At 39.1% G+C, this 25,494-nt stretch overlaps 1 protein-coding gene across 1 annotated transcript; it reads right to left on the bottom strand.

Annotated features, from left to right (window-relative positions):
* Positions 1–286: 286 nt before the first annotated feature.
* Positions 287–25,494, bottom strand: fbxw8 (F-box and WD repeat domain containing 8). Its single transcript, XM_053481316.1, has 11 exons — positions 25,059–25,494; positions 23,641–23,745; positions 23,346–23,510; positions 23,146–23,234; positions 21,491–21,648; positions 21,211–21,407; positions 20,748–20,987; positions 10,024–10,151; positions 3,696–3,869; positions 2,387–2,503; positions 287–1,033 (listed from the first exon to the last, which is right to left on the bottom strand). Exons 1-11 carry the CDS (start codon positions 25,383–25,385, stop codon positions 865–867), a joined length of 1,869 nt encoding a protein of 622 aa, XP_053337291.1. The 5' UTR covers positions 25,386–25,494; the 3' UTR covers positions 287–864.

Here is a 25,494-nt window from a genome sequence, read left to right as displayed (position 1 = left end):
CATAAATCTTGGCTAATATGGAAATATAAGAAAACTGAACATTCTGAAAAACAGTTGTATATAATAATATTATTTTACATTACATAGGGTTAGGTAATGTAAAATAATATTTTTTATATAAAATTATATAAAATTACAATACTAATTTAAAGCAAGAATATAACGATGTCTGTGACATTATAAACTGTATTTATAATAAAATGTTTTGCATGAAACAGACATTCATTACTCAGTAAATACATTAGTTTCATCTCTATGATAAATGAAATAACAAGCCATTTTTTCCCCACAAGTCATCGCTTTAACTGATTAAAAAGCACTCCAATGAGCATTATTACTGTCAGTGTTCTCATTGTGTGGGAAGAAATTGAGCGGTCACATGGGGTTAACAAGCTCAGGAAAGGAAAAGAAAGAAAAAAGAGTCAGGGTGGTACAGTTTACCCCAACACCCACTCCGTCCGGTTCTTCCGGCTACTATTTTCAAGTTCCACCTGTTTATACAGACGAGACATTGAACGAACAGAAGCACTAGAGGAGAAATATTGTTTATCAACTGTAGAGTTTTGTGCAACACGAGGCTTAAAAAAAAGGGTACATTTCCACATAAACCAATAAGGATTTGAATTTTAAATAATCACTGCAATCATGTAAAAGAAAATGACATTATTTAAAAAAAAATAATAAATCACTGTTACACAGTACAGGAATCACGGAAATATCACGTCTGTGAAAATACAATGAATTAAATATTAAAATAAAACCAAGTAAGAAATTTATAGATCTAGTATTTCATCATATACAGTCCGAAAGTTTTCGTGAAGAATCCTGCAGTCTCTTATTGACCTTGCCCTGGTGCATTGTGGGTCAGAGCCCCGAGCCATGAGGCTCGGCGAGTATGTCGTAAGGCGTGACCAGGCCGATGTTGTAGTTGTAGCCGGTCGTCTCGGTGTAGTCGGACCTGCAGATGGGCAGCACGTGCTCCTGGGAGGAGGAATCCACTGAGAAATCGTAGTAGCAGATCGCCCCCCGGTGTCTGCATGAGAGAGTTACATGGACAGGAGCAGGGTTGAGATGTGACACTGATTCATGGAGCAACGTGAAAAGGAAGTCTATGTGACTTAAAGCTTTCACAAACATACAGAAGGTTTTCATAGGACAATTAGAAATGTTTTAAGCTATTAAATAAAGTAATTAGCTAACAAGCAAACATGTGAGCAAATATGTGTACAAGCAAATAAATACATAAGGTAAGTATGCAGAAATAAGCAATGTAATAAATAAGTAGGTAAGCAAGAAATTAAATGAGAAAGCAAAAAATATGTAATGTAATAAGTAAGTAATTAAATAAGTAAGCAAATAAATATATGATGTAATAAATAAGGAAGTAAATAAGCAAAAAACATTTTTTACAAAAGTAAGGAAAAAGTATATAATTAATCAATGTAATAAATGTATAACTAATGTAATGAATAAACAAGTAGGGAAATAAATAATGAATATAATAGGTAAACTAATAATGAAGAAATAAGTGAAATATGCAGGTAAATGAGAAAATAAAAAGTAAATAAATAAGTAAGAAGAAAGGTAGGGAAATAATTATGGAAATTAATACGTAAATATTAACGTAAGTATTAATTATATACGTTAATATACTTTATCCCTTTTTTTATCACTGACTCAGAGCGCTTCTGTGCAAAAAAAAAAAATCCAACTCACTTATACTGTTGGTATGTGAACAAATGGCAAATAAAATCTCTTAAATCTAAAGTAAATAACTAATCAAATAAGCGAGTAAGTAAGTAAGCATTAAGAACCAGTCTAAATTACAACTTTCAAAAGAGATTGTTTCATATTTTGGATAAACGCCTTCGGCATCGTTTTATGTTAATGTAGAAAAGCCAAAAAAATCAAAAAACACCATGGAGGCTGAAGGTGTGTCCAAACTTTTAAACCAGTGAGTAAATAAGCAAGCAAATAAGTAAATGCGTAAATAAATAAGTAATTATTTAAGTAGTTTAGCAAGTACAGTAAGTGTGTAAATAAATAGGTAGGTTAACAAGTAAGCAAGCAAATAAATAAATATATCAATAAAGTGGGTGATCCTTCTGCACGTTCGTTCTAGTATCGACAAATGCAAGTCCAATTTTACCTAAATGTAAGAATTATTTGCGGTACAAGTAGCTTTATGACATGAGATTAATAAAAACCTATACTATTCGGGTCAGACAGAGCTCCATTAGCAACATTATCCTAGCAATACAGGGAGAGTTAGCGCTAGTGGTCAAAAAACAAATCTGTATACAGTAGAAACAATGGCAGTAACTTGCAGTATGAAAGTGATGTGTGCTGCTGTGTACAGTGTAACGTGTTACTCTAACTCTGGTACCTGCGGTGAGCGGTGAGGTCATCGTCAGTGATGCACGCTCCACGTGGGTTCTTTTCATCGGGGACGTTGGCCGTCACCAGGGAGCTGCTGTTGAACCGTATGTGACGGACTGGGTGCCTATACGAACACACACACACACACACACACTCCTTATTTAATTAAACAACTAGACAACAATCGAGTGAAGAGTTAAAAAAATCGTTTATTCATAGTTTTAAATTGGTCTTAAGTTATAGTGTGAAGCTTTCTCTTCCATGCTGTGTCACATGAACAGATCGATCAGTTATTTGATGTCAAATTAAGATGGTTGACAAACTGTGTTGTAGTGGTTAGCACTATCGCGTTGCACCTCCAGGACCTCGGGGTCTGCATGTTCTCTCCGTCCTTGGTGGGGTTTCCTCCAGGTACTCCGGTTTCCACCCCCAGGTCCAAAGACATGCAGATTAGGCTAAGTGGTGTTTCCAAATTGCCCGTAGTGTGTGTATGTTGATGCAACAGTCATAAAAATGGTAATAAATACAATGATAACCACCACCATTGGCGCCACAATCCCAAGTTGGAGTGCAGAGGTTTCTGGATGGATGGATGGATGGATGGATGGGTAATGTTAAATGCTGCACTTTATTACATCATACTAAAATGCAGATTGAGTTTAATCCCACTATAGAGACGGATAATTTTAGTGGGGGTTTTTTTGCTATTAAAGAAGAGTTCAGAGCAGATCTCCATTTAAGACTGATTATAGAGGTGGAGGGACATTATTGCAATTATTTTTGCTTTATTAATATTATTATTATTATTATTGTGTGTTTGAGTTTTAGGTGATGAAATGTTGCAATTCCTCTACAATCCTGCAGATGGTGCATTACATGGTGCAACTATTCATACTTTGACAGCCTGCCCAATTATTATAATAAAGTAATTGAATTATTTGTACATGCATCACAGTGAAATTATTTTTTCCGTCTATCCCAGTTAGGAGTCAAAGCGCAGAATCGGACAGGTTACAGCGCCCCCTGGAGCAGATGGGGTTAAGGGTCTTGCTGAAGGGCTCAACAGTGGCAACTTGGCAGTGCTGGGACTTGAACCCCTGAACTTCTGGTCAGTAACCCAGTAACCCACAGCCATAACCGATTGAGCCACCCAATACAAGTCAATCCCAGATGATTCTCCACCATTTCCATTGGCATATAAGTAAAGTTTGTACTTAATTGATTTAATCTAAAAACATCATTTAAAGTAGAAAAAGCAAGGCCATTATGTTTAACTGATAAAATTGGCAGTAAATCATATTCTTGCTTCCTCTCACCTGTTGTGCATCTCCCAGAGTTTCGCGCTCATCCTCGTCTCCCACACGCACACCAGTCCCTCGTTTCCGCCGCTCACGATCTTCCAATCATCCGCCTGCACCGTGGTCACGCCCATGTGATGGGCGTACAGCGACACCACCGAGGCACCGGAACGCAGGTCAAACACTCGCACCCTGCGCAAGAGTAACAGCAACCATGAACAAAAAAAGAAAAGAAAAAAAGATGGATGGATGGATGCTGGTTCTTTGTGTTCATCAGTAACTGTAGAAATTAATTTCGGAAAACAGTTCACCAGGTCACTCCACTCTTCATTTCCAAACCTTCAGAGAGTCTTTGTGAAGATTGAGCGGTTGGCTGCCGGCCAAAGCAAACATAATAAGTGACCAAGAAAAAGGCACAAAGGATTTAGAAACCATCTGTGCCGCTGTCGCTTAATGGTACCGAAAGCAGCCAAGAGATAACCGCACATGGACGCGCTCCTAATCACCGAAATCTAATTACGCCTAGACGAGCGGGGGGGAAAAAAACGCCACGGTCCGGTTTTTAGAGCTACTCCGCCTTCTGAGCACGATTTAACGCAAGAGTCACTGCTTTAAAGTGGACGTTGTGTGGACATGTCTTTGTGGAGTTTAATTTCACCGAGACGGCCCTTTGTCTCGCTCGCTCGCTCTCGGGAGCGGAAGCGGAGCGAGTGAGATGCTGTCCCTGGCACTTCCTAACTTCCATTAATCTCACGCTGGAAGGCGAGATGATTTCAGTGAGCTGTCGAGGAACACGTTTCCTTCGATAAATCAGAAGTAGGGGTTTCCAACAGGTCCTGTGCCAGCGCCTCTGGAGGGGGACGAGACGAGTTGAAACACCGTGGACAGTTTGTTATAAATATTCACTCACACCATGTTATACTGGTGTTTTTGGAGAGACGACAAATCATCAGTTACGTTCTTTTTTTTTTTTTTAGCTCAAAATTTTAATTTTGGTCAGATTTGGGGCGCTTTAGGAGTAGTTACTAATTTTAATATTATTCAACTTTTAATATTCATTATTACTATTTAATCCAAATTACTAATTTATTCTGGAGCACTGATAACATTTTTATTTTCTCTATTTTCTGCGCTTATTCATAAACTTGTTTTTTTCTTACCTTTGTAGCAGCATTTAAACATATGTTTTAATATTATAATAAAATATGCATTTTCCCTTCCCACCTTCACTCTGAGATAGGCTCGATCTGGACTCATCAGATCACATGATCTTTTCCAATATTAATGCTCTCTACCAAATTCAAGCCTTTTTTCCTGATGAGTCTGACTTACAAGTGGTTTTCTTATGGACACACAGCTGTTTAGTCCCAATCCTATGAGTTCTTATCACATTGTGTGCGTATGGAAATAGATGCTTTTACTTTCACTATTAAACATACTGTAGCTGTTGTTTTAATTGTTTTTACCATGCAACCTAAAAAAGTGTTTAAAATGATCTCATCCATGATTTTTTTTTTCCACAAAGCCGACGGTTCAACAAGAATGTGTTGAGTTCTAAACCCAGTTCCAGTATTTTCAGATCTCCCTAGTTGTTTGCTTTGCTTAATGCAGCCCTATAATTTGACCCTTCTCAAATGCTAACTTTTTTTTTTTTTTAAGCGAGACAGTGTAGAAAAATACCATATTGTCAAATCAGTTTTACTTATACTGTATAATGATTATTGTCACAAAGCAGCTTTAGAGAATCAAAAAATTATGGAAATGAGTTTGTATAAATATGTATAAACTGTAATTATCAGTTTGTCCCTAATGAGCAAGCTAAGGGCGACGGTGGCAAAAAAAAAAAAAAAAACTCTCTTAGATCACAATAGGAAGAAACCTTGAGAGGAACCAGACTCAACAGGGAACCCATCCTCATTTGGGTGATAATGGATAGCCAGGATTGATCTGCAGTCATACTGTGTGGCTCGTGGCTGGAAGCTCAATATAACAGGAAAGGTGTACGTGTATGAACTTGGAAACAGTCATAAACTGGCCATAAGTATATATATATATATATTATAAGTACTATTTGCTACTGGTGACACTATTATTTCGGGCCCAAACACTATGATAGCTATGACATCATCGTCATTGCTATGCTAGTGCTGAAATATTATTCTGGTTTCTGAAACTGTTGATGTCATTGTGTGCGAAGGGCTCTTATGTTTTTCTAAAGATTTTTTTTTTTTCTGAATCCAGGTCTTAACATTGTCACTAAATTGCCTGCCCTGGAAAGTCTGGGCCCTGGATGTGGCATGGGGTCCTTACACGAGATTTTGCTGCATAACTTATACACACTTGCACGTATGCATGCAAAAATCCAGCACACATTTACAGCTTATTGAGCTGAACAATTTTCACATTGCGTGTCATAGGCTCTACTGAATAAGTGACATAATAATCTGATGTTTTTTTCCCAGCATTTGGGGCTTGTTGGAGGGTTAAACATAAAATTCCCCCTTTTCTAAAATTATGTCATATTGGTATTTGGTATGTCCTCTTGAAATTTCTGGTGCGCCCCCCATGGATGGTGTCGATAGTGCAAGGTGCTTGGGCCCGCTCATCGTTGCTTGCAACAATATATTTTTTTATATATTTATTTATTTTTAATTACCCGCTGTTTATGAAGTGACAATGAATCAACATAGCTGCTCACACCACCAAATTTAAAATTTTAAATTTTAAATAGATTTATAATCATACTGATATTTAACATCCTATCTGTTCGTTAAATCTAAAACATTGACTGTACAGTTCGCTAATTGAGAAACTAATTTGCTACCAGGCATTTGCAAAAGAAACATGAACAAAAGTTTTTTTTTTATATAAATATTATTAAACGTAATCTTTTCAAATCCTGTACACAAGAAAGTGGTTGTCAATGGAGAAGATCACAACACGCACCGAAACTCCCGTACCGAAGGCTACGGAACGAACACGCGCACCGTTACAAACCTACATATCCACCCGCTCGTTACAGCTCATTTTATTTACATATAATCGGTCCATTCTCTCCGTCTCTGTCTCTTTCTCTCTCATTAATTGGAAAGAGGGATGAATGCATGCATCAGGGCCTGGCCTTTGGCCACTCTAATGGCCACCCAGACCTCAATTTCCTCCTTTCCGCTCTGGGGGTTTGGACGGAGAGTCTATCTCTGGCACTCACACAGATCATTTTGTTGAGCGGCTCCATCACAGAGACAGACAAAAGGTAAGAGCCTCTTCCTCTCTCTCTCTCTTTTTCCCTCTCTGTCTCTCTCAGCACTCCAAGGATGCGGCGACGATTAAAAGGGGCCACAGCTGGACCCCGCAACATGAGGCCCTCAACCCTTGGCTGTGTACTTATCGCCCGAGTGAAAACGCAGCAGGAGTTTATCTACAAAGGCCTGCCAAGCTTTTCTTTACTTGCCAAATAGTGCTCCCGCTGTCCAGGCACGAGTGCGACTGAAAGCCTCTTTACTTGGCACAGCAACTCGTGCTCGGAGAAGCAGGTTCCAGATGTGTTTAGGGGGCTTGTTTCATTGTGGAGAATTCAAGACAGATACACTGTCTCTCTCCTGCAGAAGCAGTTCTTTGTCCACTTAATCAATCTCCTCGGGGTGATGAGACTCAGATAATAACGCCATCCTTTTATCGGCAGAGTTTTTCAGCTGCTCTACCTCTTTAACGATAAGTGTCTGAGCCTTTCAAATCCTTTTGCAGTAGTTTTCAAAGGTTAGCGAAAAAAAAGGAAGAAAAAAAGAAAAAAGGAACAGATAATGACAAGATGGAGGCTTGGGCTTCTTGAAGACTGTGAGAGGAAATAAACTTCAGGAAAAGTGGAATATCTTTAAATTGAATAGAATGAAATAAAGAATCGGATAAAAGATATACACAAGTATATAGACTTATACATATTAATATAGAAGGTCTGTTGTAAAATTTAAAAAAATGTAATCGATATTTTAATAATGTGCAAATAAAAAAAAAAAGAATTAGGCAGAAAATATTTTAGGAATGTTCAGGTTAGTCGAATATTGTGTGTGTTTTTTTGTTTTGTTTTGTTTAATTCCACATACAACTTTTCATTTTGCCAATCATTTCACCAATTCTTTAAAATACTTCCGCTTTTCTTACGGCACACATTCGCCACGGCATTGTTTATGCAATGTGTCCGTGCCGTCGGGAAAGAAAACAACCCATTGATGAAAAAACCTTCAACCGTATATTCGAATCATTATCTGACCATAGAACACATAACGTTGCGGAGCAACAGCAAAAGGACTTCTGACTTGGTTTTCTGCTGCTGTAGCCCATCCACCTCACGCTTTGTGCATGCTGAGATGATTTTCTGTCCACCAAGCCAAGGTTAAGTTACTATTTGAGGTACTACACTACCTTCTTCCTCCAGCTCCAACCTACCTGGGCATTTTTCTCCAACCTCCTTTATGAACAAGGTATTTTCACTTACAGAACCGCCTCCCACGCTGTACTCTGTACACCATTCTGTATAAACACCAGAGTAGATAAACACCAGGTAAATCCCAGGAGATCAGCGGTTTCTGAAACACTCAGACCAGCCCAGGTTTTACCATCTAAACTCATACAGAACTTTTACACATCGCTTGCAGAAGAGAAGTAGAAAATAAAAATGCAAAATTATATAAGAAACTACAAAATCAACTACACACATCTTAAGTCAATCGGTTATGACTAGAATTTTGTAATATAAGAATATAATAAATCAATCAATGAATATAATGAAAGATAGATTTAGTTCTAGAAAGTAGCAAAATGATCTGCCGGATAATTCAACAAACATTATATATATATATATATATATATATATATATATATATATATATATATATATATATATATATATTGTTATATATGATTATTATGTCTGCATAATTATGTACAAAATTTTCAGTATTTCCTTATAGAAATTAAAAATTAACAAATAAATAACTTTGCAAGAGAATATATGCATGGGTGTAAAGAAAAAAAATAGTACAAGACAGACCAGTTTTCAGATGAAAACAAAAAATCTAATGTACGCTCCTGGGCTTGTATAAAAATATAAAGGAGCGAGTGTGACAGAGTTACCAGAAGAACTCATATTCTCCAGCAAGCTCAGTAAAATTTAACAACTGTTTAACTTATAGTTCTGTGCAAAAGTCTTTGGCACATACAAAAATACGGCAGAAGCAAATGATGCTTTCTGGGGTCACCACAGCGAATCATCTGCCTCCATCTAACTCTATCCTCTGCATCCTCTTCTCTCACACCAAATAACTTTCTTACTGCAGTTCCAACCTCAGCATCCTTCTACCGATATATTCACCATCTCTCCTCTGAACATGTCCAAACCACCTCAATCTGGCCTCTCTGACTTTATCTCCAAAACATCTAACGTGGGTTGTCCCTCTGATGAACTCATTCTTGATCCTATCCATCCTTGTCACTCCCGAAGGGTCTTGATTGTAAAATAACAACATTATAAATTATGAATATCAAATTAAAGAAACATGCAGAAATGTTTTACTGTGACAGGCTGCAAATTGTCTAATGATATCATTTAAAAATCAGTTGTTTATACAACAACCTCGGCAGCAGCCTCATTTCCCCTCTCGTCTGTTTCAGCATTAAATTTAGCATCAGCAGTAACTAATCACCGGCCTGATCATCTGTCATCATCCGCACCAGTTTCTCACTGGTTCTTGCCTTAAGTTATGTTTCAAGTTTATGCTTGAATGATCCATAGGTCACTGTGGGCTTAAACAAACAAACAAATACATTTCTGCTATTACTGCCTAAATACAGGGACTGGACTAAAAATGAGAGACAAAAATGTCCTTCAGGAACTTTGGAGAACTATTCCTCAAGGACACATGAAACACAAAGGAAAGTCTGGGTCTTTGGAAGAACTAATTAAGAAATGAGAGCTATATACGGTATGTAATCTAATGTAAATTTGAGTGCAACTTTAACAGAAATATAGACGCCCTATTACACGTGCGAGTGCTTTTATGTTTTGTTCTGCTTTGCTAAGACTCAGGTGCTAGGAACACAAAAGAATCCATTATGCACTACCAGACTTGATTTATGCTAATATCTACGCTATAATAGTCTTATCCATTACATCAGATAAAACGAGTCACAACAGCGCTGTATGTAAATGAGAACGCTGCTGCTAGGTTATTAATCCCAGCTTGTTTAAGACACTTACAGTCACTTGAGGCTTTCCGGCTGCCAGAAAGATGAAAGAAGTAGGTGAGAGATTTTTTGTGCATGTGTGCGTGCATGTGCACACGTGACGTACCGCCTGTCTTTGTTCCCACACACCAGCAGATGTAGCGGGGCATCTCTCAGGCTGATGCAGGTGAAGTCTCCAGCCGAGTTCCCCAACACCAGCTCGGCTTGGCCGGTCTCCAGGCTGTACACCTGAACCTGAGGACAGAGCAAGATGCTGAGGACTGTAAGGTAAGTGATGAAGCAAGACAAAAAAACAGATGAGAGGATGGTGTGATCCGAGATGGAGAGTCTGTGAGGATGGCAGGTTTCCAACTCCAACACAGGCACCTGTTCGAGCTCCAGAGACGTTACACTTACGCTCATCGCAGACGACTGACTGGGTTCGACTCGACATGAGTCACCACACCTCTCAATTTCGCAGTTTGTACAAGTAGAAAAAAAAAACTTAATACAAAAAGCACTTAAGTTTAGTTTATTCAAAACTCATTGAAGTGACTCTCTAGTGTGTGTGTACAAACAATAAACCAGAGGATAAAAAAAACATTCCCTGCTTATTGTCCTTTTACATTTTCATATGGCCAGGGCTTAAATCAAGCTGATTAGATTTTCCACTAATATGTCCTCAGTCTTTAAAAATGCAGCTGTTACAAACAACCTGCAAAAAGAAGCAGAACCCTCAGGGCCTGGAGGCACAGTGGCTTAGCACTGTCCAGGGTCCTGGATTCGATTCCCGGAGTTTGCATGTTCTCCTGTGCTTGGTGGGTTTCCTCCAGGTACTCTGGATTCCTCCTACAGCCCAAAGACTGCAGATTGATGTTCCTAAATTGCCCGTAGTGTATGAATGTTGACCAGAGGTCCTACCACGATCATACATATGGGAATGAATACAATGGTCACCATTGGCCTCCATGGTCCCAGGTTGGATTACAGAGGTTCCTAGATGGATAAATGGATGGATGGATGGATGGATGGATGGATGGATGGATTCTCAGTCCCTAGACTTTCCTGCGGCATTTGTTTTGTTGTTGGACAACAACAGTACGCTACCACTGTAGACTTCTTACAAGAAAGCAATCACCAACCATGTTCATTCCACAATCCAGTCTACAGTCCAACGCTGGGTAATGAAGCGGATCTCTGAGAGCAGGGACGGTGATTATAGCTTTAACTCTCTATTTAATCCACTGCAATTGAGGTAAGAGATTAAAATAATTAAGCGGCAAGTCTACAAGCAGTTATTATCGCCTCACACTTATGACCGTCGCGCAAATGAGAACTGGCTTCAGCCATCGCTCAGAAATGACTCGCTATACAAAAACGTCATATTAAAAAAAGAAAAAGAAAAAAAGGAAAATGTTGAATAAAACGAATCCGATGCCGACAGCTGGATGAAAAGGGCTCCAGCTAGCTGGCAACATGGCTACTCCAAAATTGGCAAATTGGTGGTTACTGCTACACTGCAAAAAAAAAAAAAAAAAAAGGAAGGAGAAAAGCCAAATTGGACATGAATAATTGAACCGACAGATAAAGAAATCAAACAAAAGCAAGGCGAGCGGAGACAGAGAGAGAAAGAGAGAGAGAGCTGCATGATGTAAGTTTTGTGAAGGTGCCAGATGTTTAGTGGCACCAGAACGGGCCAGACACTCTTAATTGAGCTCTGCCCTCCAGCGAGCCAAAACCTCGGCAAGATGCGCAACATGACAAGCGGATGGATTTGAGGAAAGGAGGAGAAAAAAAACCTGACTCTTTGTTCTCTAGAAGAGTAGCGGATCCTTTTTGCTACCGCGGAAAAAACAGCGTAAGCAACGTGTCCTTGATTAAAAAAAAAAAAAAAAAAAAAAAAAAAAACAGAGCGAGACTAGACGAGTACTACTTCATTTCATACGAGCACTAATAAGAAACATGAAAAATCTAATCAGTGCACGAGTGTTTAGAAAAAAAAACTGCTTGAATGCGGATTAGGCTTGTGTGTCATGTGCTACTTGTACATCCTTACTGAAGTACTTAATTATAGCTGAGCACTAAAGAGGCACGGGGACAAAGACGCTATTATCATGCACATGAAGTTAATTTTCCGAAGATGCGGCGAGAAATGCGCCAATTAATTCATTTTCTCCTTATTCAGCCTAAATGGATACCAAATTTTTTGATTGCACTCACGTCGCCTTATTATTATTATATATATTTTTCAAGTCTAGCAGGGATTTTTCGTAAATAAACTCCTCTACATCTCTCAATTTCAGCACCTAATGGTGCAACACCGTGCTGCGTTTTCGCCAGACAGACTGTCTGCTAAATGTGAAAGTGGCGCCTCTGGGTATGCCAGCGTGAGCTGGGCGCATGGCGTGTGTGTGTGTGTGTGTGTGTTTTTTTGTGTGGCTGGCTTCCTGTTTGTAAGTGTGTAAGTGTTCCAGGCACACAACATGGTTCGCACACACTCGCGGAAACATGAAAGCCACTCAGAATCTGTAGTCCGGCTGAAAAAACAAATAAGTACAGTGCAGTGAAGGACAACAAACAAGATGTAAACTAGCGTCTAATAAATAAGTACCGAGGGACAAATTAGCTGGTGTTGAAGTCACCCTATGGACCATCCCATGAGAGTGTGCTTTACATAAGATTACTATTGCATCATAAAGGCGAAGACGTGTCAGCGTTACTATCAAAGAAAACCTCGAAGGCAGAAAGAAAAAACAAAACAAGACAAACAGACATTTATGACAAAAACCCAACATCAGCTGTAGTGCTGCATGCTATACCGGTACTAAACACATACCGCAGAGTCTAGTGAACATGGTTGGTGATTGCTTTCCTTTAAGGAATCATCAGTCTTAGGATACTGTTGTTGTCCAACAACAAAACAAATGCCGTAGGAAAGCCTAAAGACAGAGAATCCATCCGTCCATCAATCCATTCAGGAACTAGGAACAATGGACGCCAATGGTAATCATTATATTTGGGACTATTTGTGTAACCGTGGTAGGACCTCCAGTCAACATTTACACAAGTACCACAGAGCTAGAGGTATGAAAACGGTACTATACCAGGATTTTTAAAATAATGGTTACATTACTATCCAGCACGATAAAGATGGTACTGCTAAGAACCGCCAAGCAATAATGATGTAGACAAAAGTGAAAAAAATTGAGAGAATGAAGCAAGGTGAAAAGATGGCAGACGTTGCTCGTCATGTACTGTGTATAGCCAATTGTCTTAGTATCCTAGTACCTAGACAATGTTTGTTGCGTCTGGTGTCTAGGGATGATTCTCTCTACCTAGAAGATGGTTCTGGCCTCGACTGGTGTTGGCAATTGTTTCTCTGGGGACTTGACAGTTCGATAGATCAGGACTGGAACTTCTTACAAGTCTACCGGAGTCTTCAATAACTACCTGGACTCCATATGAACATCAATTAACATCAGCTATTATAGCTGAACTGCCTCCCACCCTACACACTGTATAAATGCAGATCATTTACTGCTTTCTGTTTCACCCAAATGAGGATGGGTTCCCTGTTGAGTCTGGTTCCTCTCAAGGTTTCTTCCTATTACCATCTCAGGGAGTTTTTCCTTGCCACTGTCGCCCTCGGCTTGCTCACCAGGGACAAACTGACCATTTTGATTCATACACATTCACATTTCAAACAAACTTAATTTTTTTTTTTTAAATGTGTAAAGCTGATTTGCGGCAATGACAATTGCTAAAAGCGCTATACAAATTTAATTTAATTTAATTTAATTGTTGGTCTTACGAAACGAGCTCTCGGAACAGAACTTGTTTATATGTAGGGGACTTATGTATAAATTTTAATCACTCAGAAACACAGATAAAGTTAGGTTGCGGCGACTGTGTACGATTTCACCATTAAAGTTACTGCGAGTTTTCTAATGTATTACATTACATTGTCAGGATACATTGTGTACAATATTGTGTAAGTTCCCTTTGTACCACAGTGGCAGATCTGGCCCCTCGGGCCGTGGCTCTGCAGGGCCGCTGGGATTGTCCTGTGATGTCTCGCACCAGGATGATCTCAGCGGATCCTTTGGGTGCTGTGGGTTGGCCAACCATGCCCCAGACTTGTTTGTCCCGAGCATTCCACGGATGCTCATTTGTATTGAGATCTGGGGAATTTAGAGGCCGGATCAACAACCTTGAACTTTTTGTCTGCTTTGTCTGTTTTTTTTTGTTTTTTTTACAGAAAAGTATTGAAAAACATATTGAAAATGTTGGTATTAGGCTGACACTAGTCAGTCATTCGCTAAACAACAGGAAGAAAGCAGCAAAGGTTTGAAAAAATGCAAGCACTATTTAATTAATCAACCATTTTTTAAAGAACAAGACCACGGTGCTGTTTTATGTTGGCTTACATAACCGAGGTTTGTGAATTCACAGGTCAATGCTCATCAAGATAGATTCAACAAAAATGAAACAGTAATCAATAGAGCAAGCAAATGAGTCATTTCCCTTTCAGTAAATTGGATTTTCCATCAGGTCAATCGTCTTTTAGGTCTACCTGCTGGTTTAACATCTGTATTCTCAAAGCAATGGTCAAAAATCATAAATTATCCCGCTGGACCATTGTTGGCACTATTGTGTTGACAGAATAGCAGTGTTAAGGTGCTTTCACACAAGTTCTCCAGTTGTAACAACCAAACAATATCCAGTAGGCTTGTGAGGTTGTGTTCAAAATGCAATCATCCTATTCTTGCCTTCTAACCATTGCCATTGGATGGCGGTATTACCCAAAGATTTGGATGGCAGGTGAGACCTTAGTTGCAAGTCGTCTCTCCAAGCCTAACATGGAGATGAACTTGCCCGTGAAAACGCGTCTTTATTGTATACTAGGAATAAACACTTCGGGATACGCTGTTGTTCCCCATCGCCTTATCTTTATTCTTATTTTTCTACAACAGTACGCCCTGTCCTTTTAGTCCTAATACCATGCTAACAATTAAGCACGAGTATCGTTATCAAGGCACAAGTTTTGTCGTCAAGGCATCGCTTTAAATGTGTGAATTTTTTCACCGACAACCGAGTGAACTCTGGATGCCTCCTTCCTTTCATTAACAAGTTTTAATGAGTCATATGCCTGCTCGTTAAGAAACACAGAAACACCTCAGATTTGCCAGTGTGTGTGCTGGCAACTCTAACTTCCCCTCACACAGTATGAAAACCCCGTCAACACGTGACGGCGATGGCAGACATGACAATGACATGCAGGCAGAAAAGGTGTTAATCATGAATTGGCAAAATGGAGGTATGTCGAGAGTGGGTGTAGAACAAAAACAAGACTAGGAACTTTCGCTGCACAAAGGTTATAGGGTTTATACTGTGCGATCTAAAACTGTTTTATTCCAGACACCCTAGATATTTTTTATCCCTTTTCAGGGGGTTATAATCATGTCTTTATATGGTTTTTACCAAGGCAATAGTGAAGGGATACTGAATTCTCACATACCGCAAGGCATTATTAGCAGTTGTGTGAGAGATGTAGACAGGGTTAATGCGTCCTAGCATACAAAGCCTGACAAAAAAAATCAAAATTGAATGAACTCAAATGAAACAAATCTTCTCAGACCAGATGAAGTAATGAAGAGCTTGAAGTTTGACCTTACATACTTTTAATTCAGAAACAGTCCCCCTTTTATCTTTCCATGAATTTTCCATGGACTCTAATGCTGTTTTGAGGGGAATCTATTACTTAACAAAAGGGTCTTTAATTTGATCTGCAATGTGGCTTACCCTGACTTGCTGGAATTACACCAGCCCTTATGACAAGACAAGATCAAAGACCACTGGGCCATGCAATGGACCAGGTGATGTGCTAGGTGCTCAGTCAGGGATTTGGCCAGGCGATCAACCAGGCAAAGGTCCAGGTGATGGTTCAATGAATGGGCCAAGTGACCAGCCAGAGTTCAGGCTAGGTGGAAGGCCAAGCAGAAGGGCCAGTTGAAAGGGTCAGGCAACAGGCCAGGAGATTTGCTAGGGAATGGGCCAGGCCATGGCCCAGGAAAGGAACCAGGTCATGAGCCAAGGGCTGTGCCAGGTGAAGGGCCAGGTGATGGGGCCAGATAAAAGAGCCAAGTAATGTTCCAAGCAAACCCAAACAAAGGGCCTACCAAAGGGACATGGCAGGGTTTCTCATTCACCAGAACCCATGATGCACCATAGGCGATCTCTCTGTCAAAGGACAGAGGACAATTTAACTTAAAGTCTGTATTACAATGTCCCCATTTCAGGAGATCATGGGTAAGCAAATTAAACTACTAGTGCAGTCTAGCCATATCAGTTAATTTCTAAAAAATAATAGGAAATACCAGATCTCTATGAGATCAATTTGAGAACCTAGAAGAAGCAAACCAGTCCATACTGCTTATTATTGAGAGACTCTGGAACAAGTAGAAGGTGGTTGCCTGCTATAAGGAGCCTGAGTTTCATTGGAAACATGGCAAAACTGTAATGCAGTCACTGTCCATGCTGCTTGTTTCAGTGTGATTGAGGCTAGCTGATGGACTTGCACACTCACCTCAAAGGTCATCCTTTTTTTGTTTTGAGCACAATGTGTAATTTTTGCAGTGTAAAGTGCTCGCCACTGTATTTTAACAGGTTCGGCCAGAGCTCTCAGCCAGTTGTTAGGATGATTTTGTTCACTTTAGAGTCCATCCTGCTCTGAAGACACTTCAATGGCAAAGACAAATGGTTCAATTTTACACCTCGTAACCGGCATGGACTGTTAGAATCACCTGGATCATTTTATGTGTACATGTATGCCATGGGCTTGAACAAAAGCGTATCCAAAAGCGGATTTGCAATGACTACTGTTATCATGTAGTGAAATTTCTCTCTACTGCCTCGTGCATACACAAGACCCTACTGATTTAGCAGCTTGTGACTACACATGCCCTATCCTCCATCGCTCTATCCCCCTATCGCCCTAAACTACCATTAATTCTTATCATCCCTTATACTTTGGTGAGTGAAATTTTGTACATTACAATAACTTTTTAACAATATTTTAGACTTTGATAACTAGCCCTTATTGGTTAGTTATCGTTCCTTTCTAGTTATCTTTCCAAACTGGCTCTGTCGTCTTGTTGCTTAGTAGCAAGACTTATCTCGCATTCTTCGCGTTAGGTCAAGTTTTTACTCAGCAAATGTTGAGGTGGTAGAAAAGTGGCATTTTCCCACTTCTGTTGTTTAATCAAATGGAATTTAGTTCCACTTTACTTCTACATCAACTCCAAGAGTTTCCTTTTTCTCGGGTGTGTCCCCTTTATTATAGGTATCGTCACATTGGATAATTTAATCTGCAGGATTTGTCACTGGTTTCACACCGGATGCACGTTCTACTGCAACCCTCCCGTTTTCTAACCAGGCTTGGGACCGATACTGCATGCACCGGCTGAGGGTTTTGCCCATGAACCCAAAAGTGGTGACCCGGCAGTGATGGCGCTCAAACTCCTGACGATCTGATCAGTAACCCAGAGCCTTAACTTTCTGAGCCACCACTGCCCTTCCTTCATTTACATGAGTATTTAATAATAGAATTATGTATTAAATTTTAACTTAACTTTTATTCATCTTTAAATTAATTAAAAAGTCAAAGTGATTTTGATTTTGAAAAATAAAAAGCAGCTTATATACTAGGACTGAAACAGAATCCACAAAGATACTTCACGAGAGAGGACAAAATGTAAATCCCAGCTAAAAATTATTCATCGTTCTGCTTTTCTGAGCAAAAAGGCTGTTTAGAGGGTGACATATTCCTCCCCTGACATCATTTAGCTGGAACAGGGCTTTGAGAAATTGTTCTGTCACTCAAAGATTCGGCGTTTGCTTCTCGGTGGTTTTGAAGCTCGTCTCGCTAATGAGAGTGTTTAAATGGTGGTGATGTCAGCGGGGAAGCAGAGCCAAGCTATTGTCTAATACAGACAGAGACACCATCTGCACACATCCATCATGCACTCATCTAATTACTATCAACAGTCACCCTGCTTTACACTTTACTCCGTCTAACCATGCGTTCCTCTGAGAGCTGGACCTGAGCTCAGGTGAGCATCTCAACAGACTAGCTTTCTTGGTCAAGTCTCCTGCGACATAAATAGTGTATTTTAAAATAGTATACACACCGGAGCAAAGTATTGTTAGTCTTTTTCACATGATGACCATGGTGACCAATACTGCTTAAACTCTAACAAGTCCTCTGAGAGGGGACTTTAGTGGTAATGTAAAATATCAGAGTGTAATATGTCTGAGTCATAGACGAGACTAATAAAGCTCTGTCTCTCTCTGTAATGTCAAGACTAAAAACAAAAAGATGTCTCACAGGTGAAACTTTGGGACCCGGGGCTTGTACTAATTAGGTAAGTGGCTCTAAAGGGAGAGGGCCTATTTCTGAAAGGACCCCAAATGTATAACACCTGTTTATAACACAGATGCTCTGGGAATGCGTACACACGCACACACATTATATCAAGAAATGTCACGTAACAAGAGAGGTTAATAACTGAAATGCATCAGACGAAGATTATGACATCATCATAAATAAAAGGGGATTAATGTTAAATGTTTAGAAAAGTAAATAATTTTTTATATAAGTTCTAATAAAAGTTCTAAAATTTTAGTTTACCTGACACTGAATAAAATCAACAGATATAGGTATGAATTTTAAAAAGTAATTACTGAAATGCATAGGATATACAGAATATATTTTTTATTTGAACTAGAATGAATTTTAAAGATGAATTACTGAAATGCACAGAACAAAGATTATTATATCATCATAAATAAAAGTGGGTGATGTTTAATTGTTGGGAAAAAAAAAAATTTCAATTTAGAAGTTTTTATATTTTAGTTTACTGGATGCATTACAGGAATGAATTTTAAAGATTAACGACTGAAATGCACAGCGATTATTATGACAAAGATTATTATGTCATCGTAAATAAAAGAAGTTTTTTTTTTTTCCCAATTACTGGACATGCTGTATAAAATCAACAGATTTTAAGCATGGATTTTAAAGATTAATTACTGAAATGCACAAAACAAAGATTATTTCATGGCCATAAATAAAATTGTGGCATTTGGTGTATAATAAAAAAATATAATAAATTTGGACTATTATTTTTGAAATATTCTTTGATTTCAGTTTTACTGGACATACTGTATAAAAAGTATTTATTTCTTTCCCACACTTATATTAGTTTTGTTGCCAGATAAAATGATGCTAATGTTACAATAAGTTAAGCTAACTCACCAGCTAACTCACCAAAAAAAAAAAGCCACATTAAAAAGAAAAGGCCAAAAGTCCTACTGTACCTAAATAATTACGGGTTTATCGCAAAAGGTGATTCACATGCTCCAGGCCCGCTCTGTATAATAGATGTGGCCTTAACACGATGTTTGGGACGACATCAACTCTGCAGACGTTCTGAATTAAAATCAAAGCGAAACATCCTGAGATCGCCACAAAAGCACTGAAAATCCTGATTCGATTTTTAACAACCTATCTTTGTGAAATGAGTTTGTCTGCAGGCACAGCAACGAAAACGTAATTACACATCGGTAATACTCTTCAGGTTTCATTGTCTCCTGTCACTCCTAAAAGAGAATGTCTCGCTCGGGGAAACAAACCAGATATATAATTTAATAAATCTAGAACAAAACACAGAATTGGTGGTGATTTAACTTTTTTTTTAACAGAAAATGTGTTCGCCAAAGAAGTTACTTCTGAAGTTTATGCCACTTGGAAGTGACCAATCATGCTTTCCTAAAGATTTCTGGTTGCTAACTTCAGCCATTTTAGAGAGATGATTTTATATGTGCCCCAAAAATCGACATTTTTCAGTGTTGTACTGTCTCACTTCAAACAATAATCATTTAAAATTTTCATATTTTTTATGATACCAAAATTGCTGTAAGCTTCTAGTAGCATACGACCTGTAAAAACTGTTGCTTAAATTGTTTGTTGGTAAAAGCTTAAAAAGCAAAAAAATCTGTAGTGTCCGTAACCATGTCAAATTCAGGTTGGAATATCTTAACAATTTTGCTTATTAGAATAAGACACTTTTTCAGGTTTATGCTTTTTCATGTGAAATCTAAAAGTTTCATGTATCGTGAGATAAGAAGCATCAACTATTATGGAAAATGGTGTTATATGATCCTATCCTAAAATACCACGTTTTGGCTGTGTATATATTCTGTAGGTCTGATGACTTTTGCCACCAGAACAGCCGACACTTCAAGGTCTGGACTCCACAAATACTTCTAAAGGGGCACCATAAAATTTCAGAACACTTGTATAAACAGACCTCTGGGCATTGCTGGATCATGGAATTGGCTTCTTGCTTGCCATGCAGGTTCAAGTTCTACCTAATACCTGAACCCAGGCACTGGATGGAGGGCAATCCTTAGTGCCGCTCCCAAAATTAGATGCAATAGGATTTCAATACAGATAGTCCCCAACTTACAAACAAGTTCTGTTCTGGGAGCGTGTTCACAAGTCGGATTTGTTTTTAAGTCCAACAAAGTGAGTCTTATACGCCTTTGACACGAATATACAAAGTAAAGCATACCAATCCATCCAATAGTTGAATTATTATTATTGTTATTACATAAACCTAAGACAAACTGTATTTCTTTTGTATCTAAAACTTTTTGGGGTATTTCAATAATAACTATTTTACGACACTATGCAGGTCTGGATTTTTTATTTTTTTATTTTAAATCAATAAGTAAATCATCCATTAGCATTAAACATTATAATATACAATAAGTATCTGTTTCTCTAACCTTGTTCCCTCCATCGTTCATGCCCCACCCGCAGCTCTTCACACCCACGGCGGCTCTGTACGCGCTCACATCCATGCAGGTAACAGGGTGACCATACACAGAGTGGAGCACTCTGGGTCCTTCCTCCTGTTCATCCTCTTCCTTCCTCTTACTTGGTTCCAGAAGATACACACTCTCACCGGCCCAAGCTGAAACCAGCGGGCTCTCCCGCTTTCCTGGGACTACCAACACCCCTTCCACCTAAACATCCAGAATTACACACATTTAAAGACCTTTGATACATTACACACTTTATTTCTTCCAATACTGTTGTAGCAGCATTAGTGTGTAATAATAACAGATATAGGAGATGTCTAGTTAACATTTTTGGAAGGAGTCTCCAGTGTCAGATGCAACTAAGAAGAAATAAAAACCAAAAGGGGGTCTTGATTGTGATAGATTTCATTCTACATACAAGACTTACAGGTTTATTCAACTGGGTGAGACACACAGTCCTCCAGTAGCCCCGATCGTCTGGAGCGTCCACTCGCACCTCCGACCCTGATGCAGAGGTCAGGACTGGAGCGTCGGAGCTCAGATCGAGGGCACACACCCGCTGCAGGTGCTGATAATGATGGATAGGTTCGACACCAGATTCGGTGCTCCAAACAGCGACACACCCTGAAAATCCGGACAGATTTTAGACACACATGGCGGTAATAAACGAACGCACGGACTAAACATAAAACCCTCGAACCTCTCACCATTCTCATAAGCAGCGCAGGCTACGGTATCGGTGACTTGTACTAGACTAACGTATGGCAGCGGCATCTCGTCTCTCATGATATGAGCAGGCTGGAGATTCAAAGCGCCCGAGTCCCAGTGGAGAGTGTCCCATAGTCGCACATCACCTGAGGTATACCTGGGGGAAATGCCTAATGTTAGAAACGCTGAGTCAAAAACCACAACAGGTTTTTTTTTTAAGAAGAGGTGTAAAGGAATATAAAAAATAAATAGCTAAACTGATTTAAACCCTTTAATCATTACGACTATCATTATTATATTATATTTATCCAAAAAACAACAACAATGTACCAACATACCAACAACTTACTTAAAACACCCAGACTACTTCAAAAGTATTTGTCTATATCCTGGAAAAAAAACTCTTATACAGTATATGAGATGTGTTCAAGTCAAACTGGGACTTTTGATCGTCCGGCGTAACCGAACACAGTTATGAGTTAAAACTCCCTTTGTTTCTCTGTACATTCAATTCAAAACACTTTACTTATCCTCATGGGGCAATTTAATCCACATAGAGTAGTACACAAAGATCAGTGCAAATAAAAACATAATATAATCTCCTGCTACACTAATGCACTATCCCAGTGTTTCACTAGTGCCCCACCCTTCTGTTAAACTGAACTTCCAGTCTCACACGGTATGACAGATCAATCCTGGCTATCTATTATCACCCAAATGAGGATGGGTTCCCTGTTGAGTCTAGTTCCTCTCAAGGTTTCTTCCTATTACCATCTCAGAGAGTTTTTCCTTGCAACTGTCGTCATACACATTCACATTTCATACAAACTTAAATAATTCTTTTGAGTGTGTAAAGCTGCATTGCGACAATGTCAATTGTTAAAAGTGCTACACAAATAAAACCTAATTGAATTGAACTAGTGCTTGGATACCATCAAGGTTGACAAGGTTCTCGGTACCCCGGAGCCATAATCAGACTGCCTGCTTCACGTCTCAAACACCAGCCTCCCAGGAACTCATTTATTGCCCCAAACATGTGGAAATGGCTTGGAATGAGATCAGAACTATACGGTAGACGTGGCAATAACTCCCAGCCGAGTTCCTGTAACATGCAAATGGTGTTGATGAATGATTGTGTGTACAGTTCCCACAGACCGATTCGTCTCTTCTGCAAGTTGTTAACACTTTATCGATTTTTTTAAGAATCAGGTGGTCGACTCGTTCACAGGAACAACTGAAGTGGGCTCTGAGCCACCTTGGCTGGGATCGTCATTCATGTAAGTACAACCTTCTTTAAAACATTCGCACCATTCAAATGTTTTTGGCTAAGAGACTCATTACTGTGCTGTGCTTGAAATCTCAGTCCCAGTTTGACTTAAATGCGCCTCGTACAATGTGGTGTCCCACAAGGTCCTGTTTTAAGCCCTGTACTGTTTTCTGTTTATTTCCGGCCTCTTAGCCATAACACTTCCTCCACTAAGACTTCTTTATTCTTTATCTACACTGTTCCCTTTCAAGTCTTTGTTTCTTTCTCATGCTGCCACAAAGACTTTTTTTTCACATCTGGATTTCTGTGAATCTGCGTTGTGAGTATGGATACCACTACACGTGTTTAAATAAATTAAGCTTCACTGATGAATAAAGAGACACTCACCCAGCAATGACGAGTCTGTCACAGGACCAGACGTCACACAACACTTTTCCTAGTTCATACTGCAGCTGGCTGATGGACCCGACCCGATTCTATAGGATGCAGAAAAGAACTAAGATAAAAGCTTCCATATTTAATTAAAAATTTTATTATGATATTAAAGAAAATTCAAAAAGCATTTGATAACTGTTCCAGCGTCTCACCTTCCAGTTGTATTTAACAGTTTTTTCAGTGTTTGAGCAGTCTCTCAGTGTGCTTTTCCAGCAGGGGGAGTCAGAGACACTTGCCCCTCGGTTATACCCCTCCTCAAGGAACAATCTGTACCACAGGACCTCGTCCTCAGCTAAAACCCTCCATGATTTACTCACCTGACGCACAGGAAAGAAAAAATCTCATTAGTAAGACATTAAAAACAGTCAAACTCTGTGAAACTCCTTGACACTTGATGTCAGTTAGAGTATGAAATAAAATAAAATCACTAGTGATGGAACAGGTTACCTGAGCGCATCGTCCCAGATCAGCTTTGTCCAGGAACTGAAAAATCTTCAGAGCGAGTTCGTATGGCAGCTCGATGTCGAAGAAGGGGATTTCGTTCACCTCGTTCTAAACAGGTCAGATGGAGGAAAGATGAAGAAGGGTTAGTAATGTGGGCAGCTGGTGATTTGGTGTCTTATCAACACTAAACAACAGCATCATCATTCACTTTTGGTCCATGATATAGATTTAGGATAAAGATTCATGGATTCTCTATAGAAAAAATTCCTCATTCCCAAAAACACCTTTTGTTCCTCAGCGTTCAACAAGTCATATTAACATAAACACATTTGCTGTTATACTGAACTTCCAGCTGCTTAACACACAGTATTGCAAAAAGGATGGGCTACCGGTTGAGTCTGGGAGTCAGGAAGTTTTTCCTTGCCACCGTCGCCGTCGGCTTGTTCATCAGGGACAATAATTACAATTTATACATATTTCCACACATTTTTCAAACTCATTTCCATATTTTATTATTTATTTATTCATTCATTCATTCATTTATTCTTTACGAGAAAAAAAGGTTTTAGAAATAGTTAAAGGTTTAAAGCTAAAAATAATCTGATCAGCTTTAATGTAATCAGTGATATTAGTTTTTTAGGTTGAAGCCCACGTACAGTACATGTCTACCTACAACAAAGATAATTTTTTTTTTTACAGAAAAGTTTATGTACACGCCATGTTTACACCAAGAAAGAAAAGGTTTTGTCTTAAAATGACTTAGGTGCGTTAAAACTTACTTATATCACTTCAGCGCTGTTATTTTAGCAGCGGACAATATAAACTTATCCCAGTAAAGATATTCAGCTTAGCTTTTCTAATTAATATCTATTGGTGCAGGTGTTTGTTTACATTGAGCGAGTAGCGCATTAGTAGCTTATTTTTAAGTAGATTATTAAATCCGGCACACAGCGTCGCTGTTACTTAACATTTTGATTTCACTCATGCTGCAGGATAAACTTAGGCAGATATCAACGTACTGCAAAAAGTCTTATTAAATTCTGTCTAGATGTCGATTTAAGACTTCCTTTTTATAATCTGACACGTAATTTCTCATTACTTGATTTTATTTATGGCGCAGATTTAACTTCTACCTAAGGACTGGCAAAATCAGTGACAAAGTCTGTCTGAAGAGACACACAGACATAAAGACTGAGACATTTTCTGAGGCTTTCTGATATTTTTCTGAAAGATATCGTAAAAGAGCGAGTTCTGACCGATGTACAGACAAAACCTCTCTTTTATTCATGCAGTGAAGATTGAAAAGAATTAAAATTAGTTTTTAATTAGTGTTTCTATCTTCTAACACCCCCGGTAATGAGTTTTAGCGTGCAGGAGACTGAAAGCATTAAGGAGAAGACTTTCTTACATCCTGAACCTACCAGATCCTGAATGAACTGGTCTATGAGTGTGAGATGAGCTTTCTTCTGAGTGTGTGGAGCAGAAAGGAGCTGATGATGATGATGATGATGTCTCTTCCTCCTCACTCTCTCCTCCTCCATCCTGGCCAGTAGAGGGCTGCTCCTTCCATCCAGCAGACCCTCTGCGATAGACACATACCCAGGCTGGTCCTCACACCTCTGTGCTTCTCCCACATCTCTGTGTCTGCTCTCAGACTGACCTGCACTGTCATGTTTCACCCGAGTCTTTTTCTCCAGCTCATGTCTCCACCGCTTTCGAAAGTCCGAAAGCTCATCTTCTCCCTCCATCTCATATCCGATCACTATCCGATAAATAATTTTAATCGCTTGAACTTGTTTTTTTCTCTTTTTTTGTTTGTTCGTTTTTTTTTTTTAACTATTGCTGGGGCAAAACAAA

Source organism: Clarias gariepinus, chromosome 21 (assembly GCF_024256425.1).
Source record: "Clarias gariepinus isolate MV-2021 ecotype Netherlands chromosome 21, CGAR_prim_01v2, whole genome shotgun sequence".
NCBI lineage: Eukaryota > Metazoa > Chordata > Actinopteri > Siluriformes > Clariidae > Clarias > Clarias gariepinus.
The sequence above is the reverse complement of the archived record's forward strand: the minus strand, read 5'-3'. Positions and strand labels throughout refer to the sequence as shown.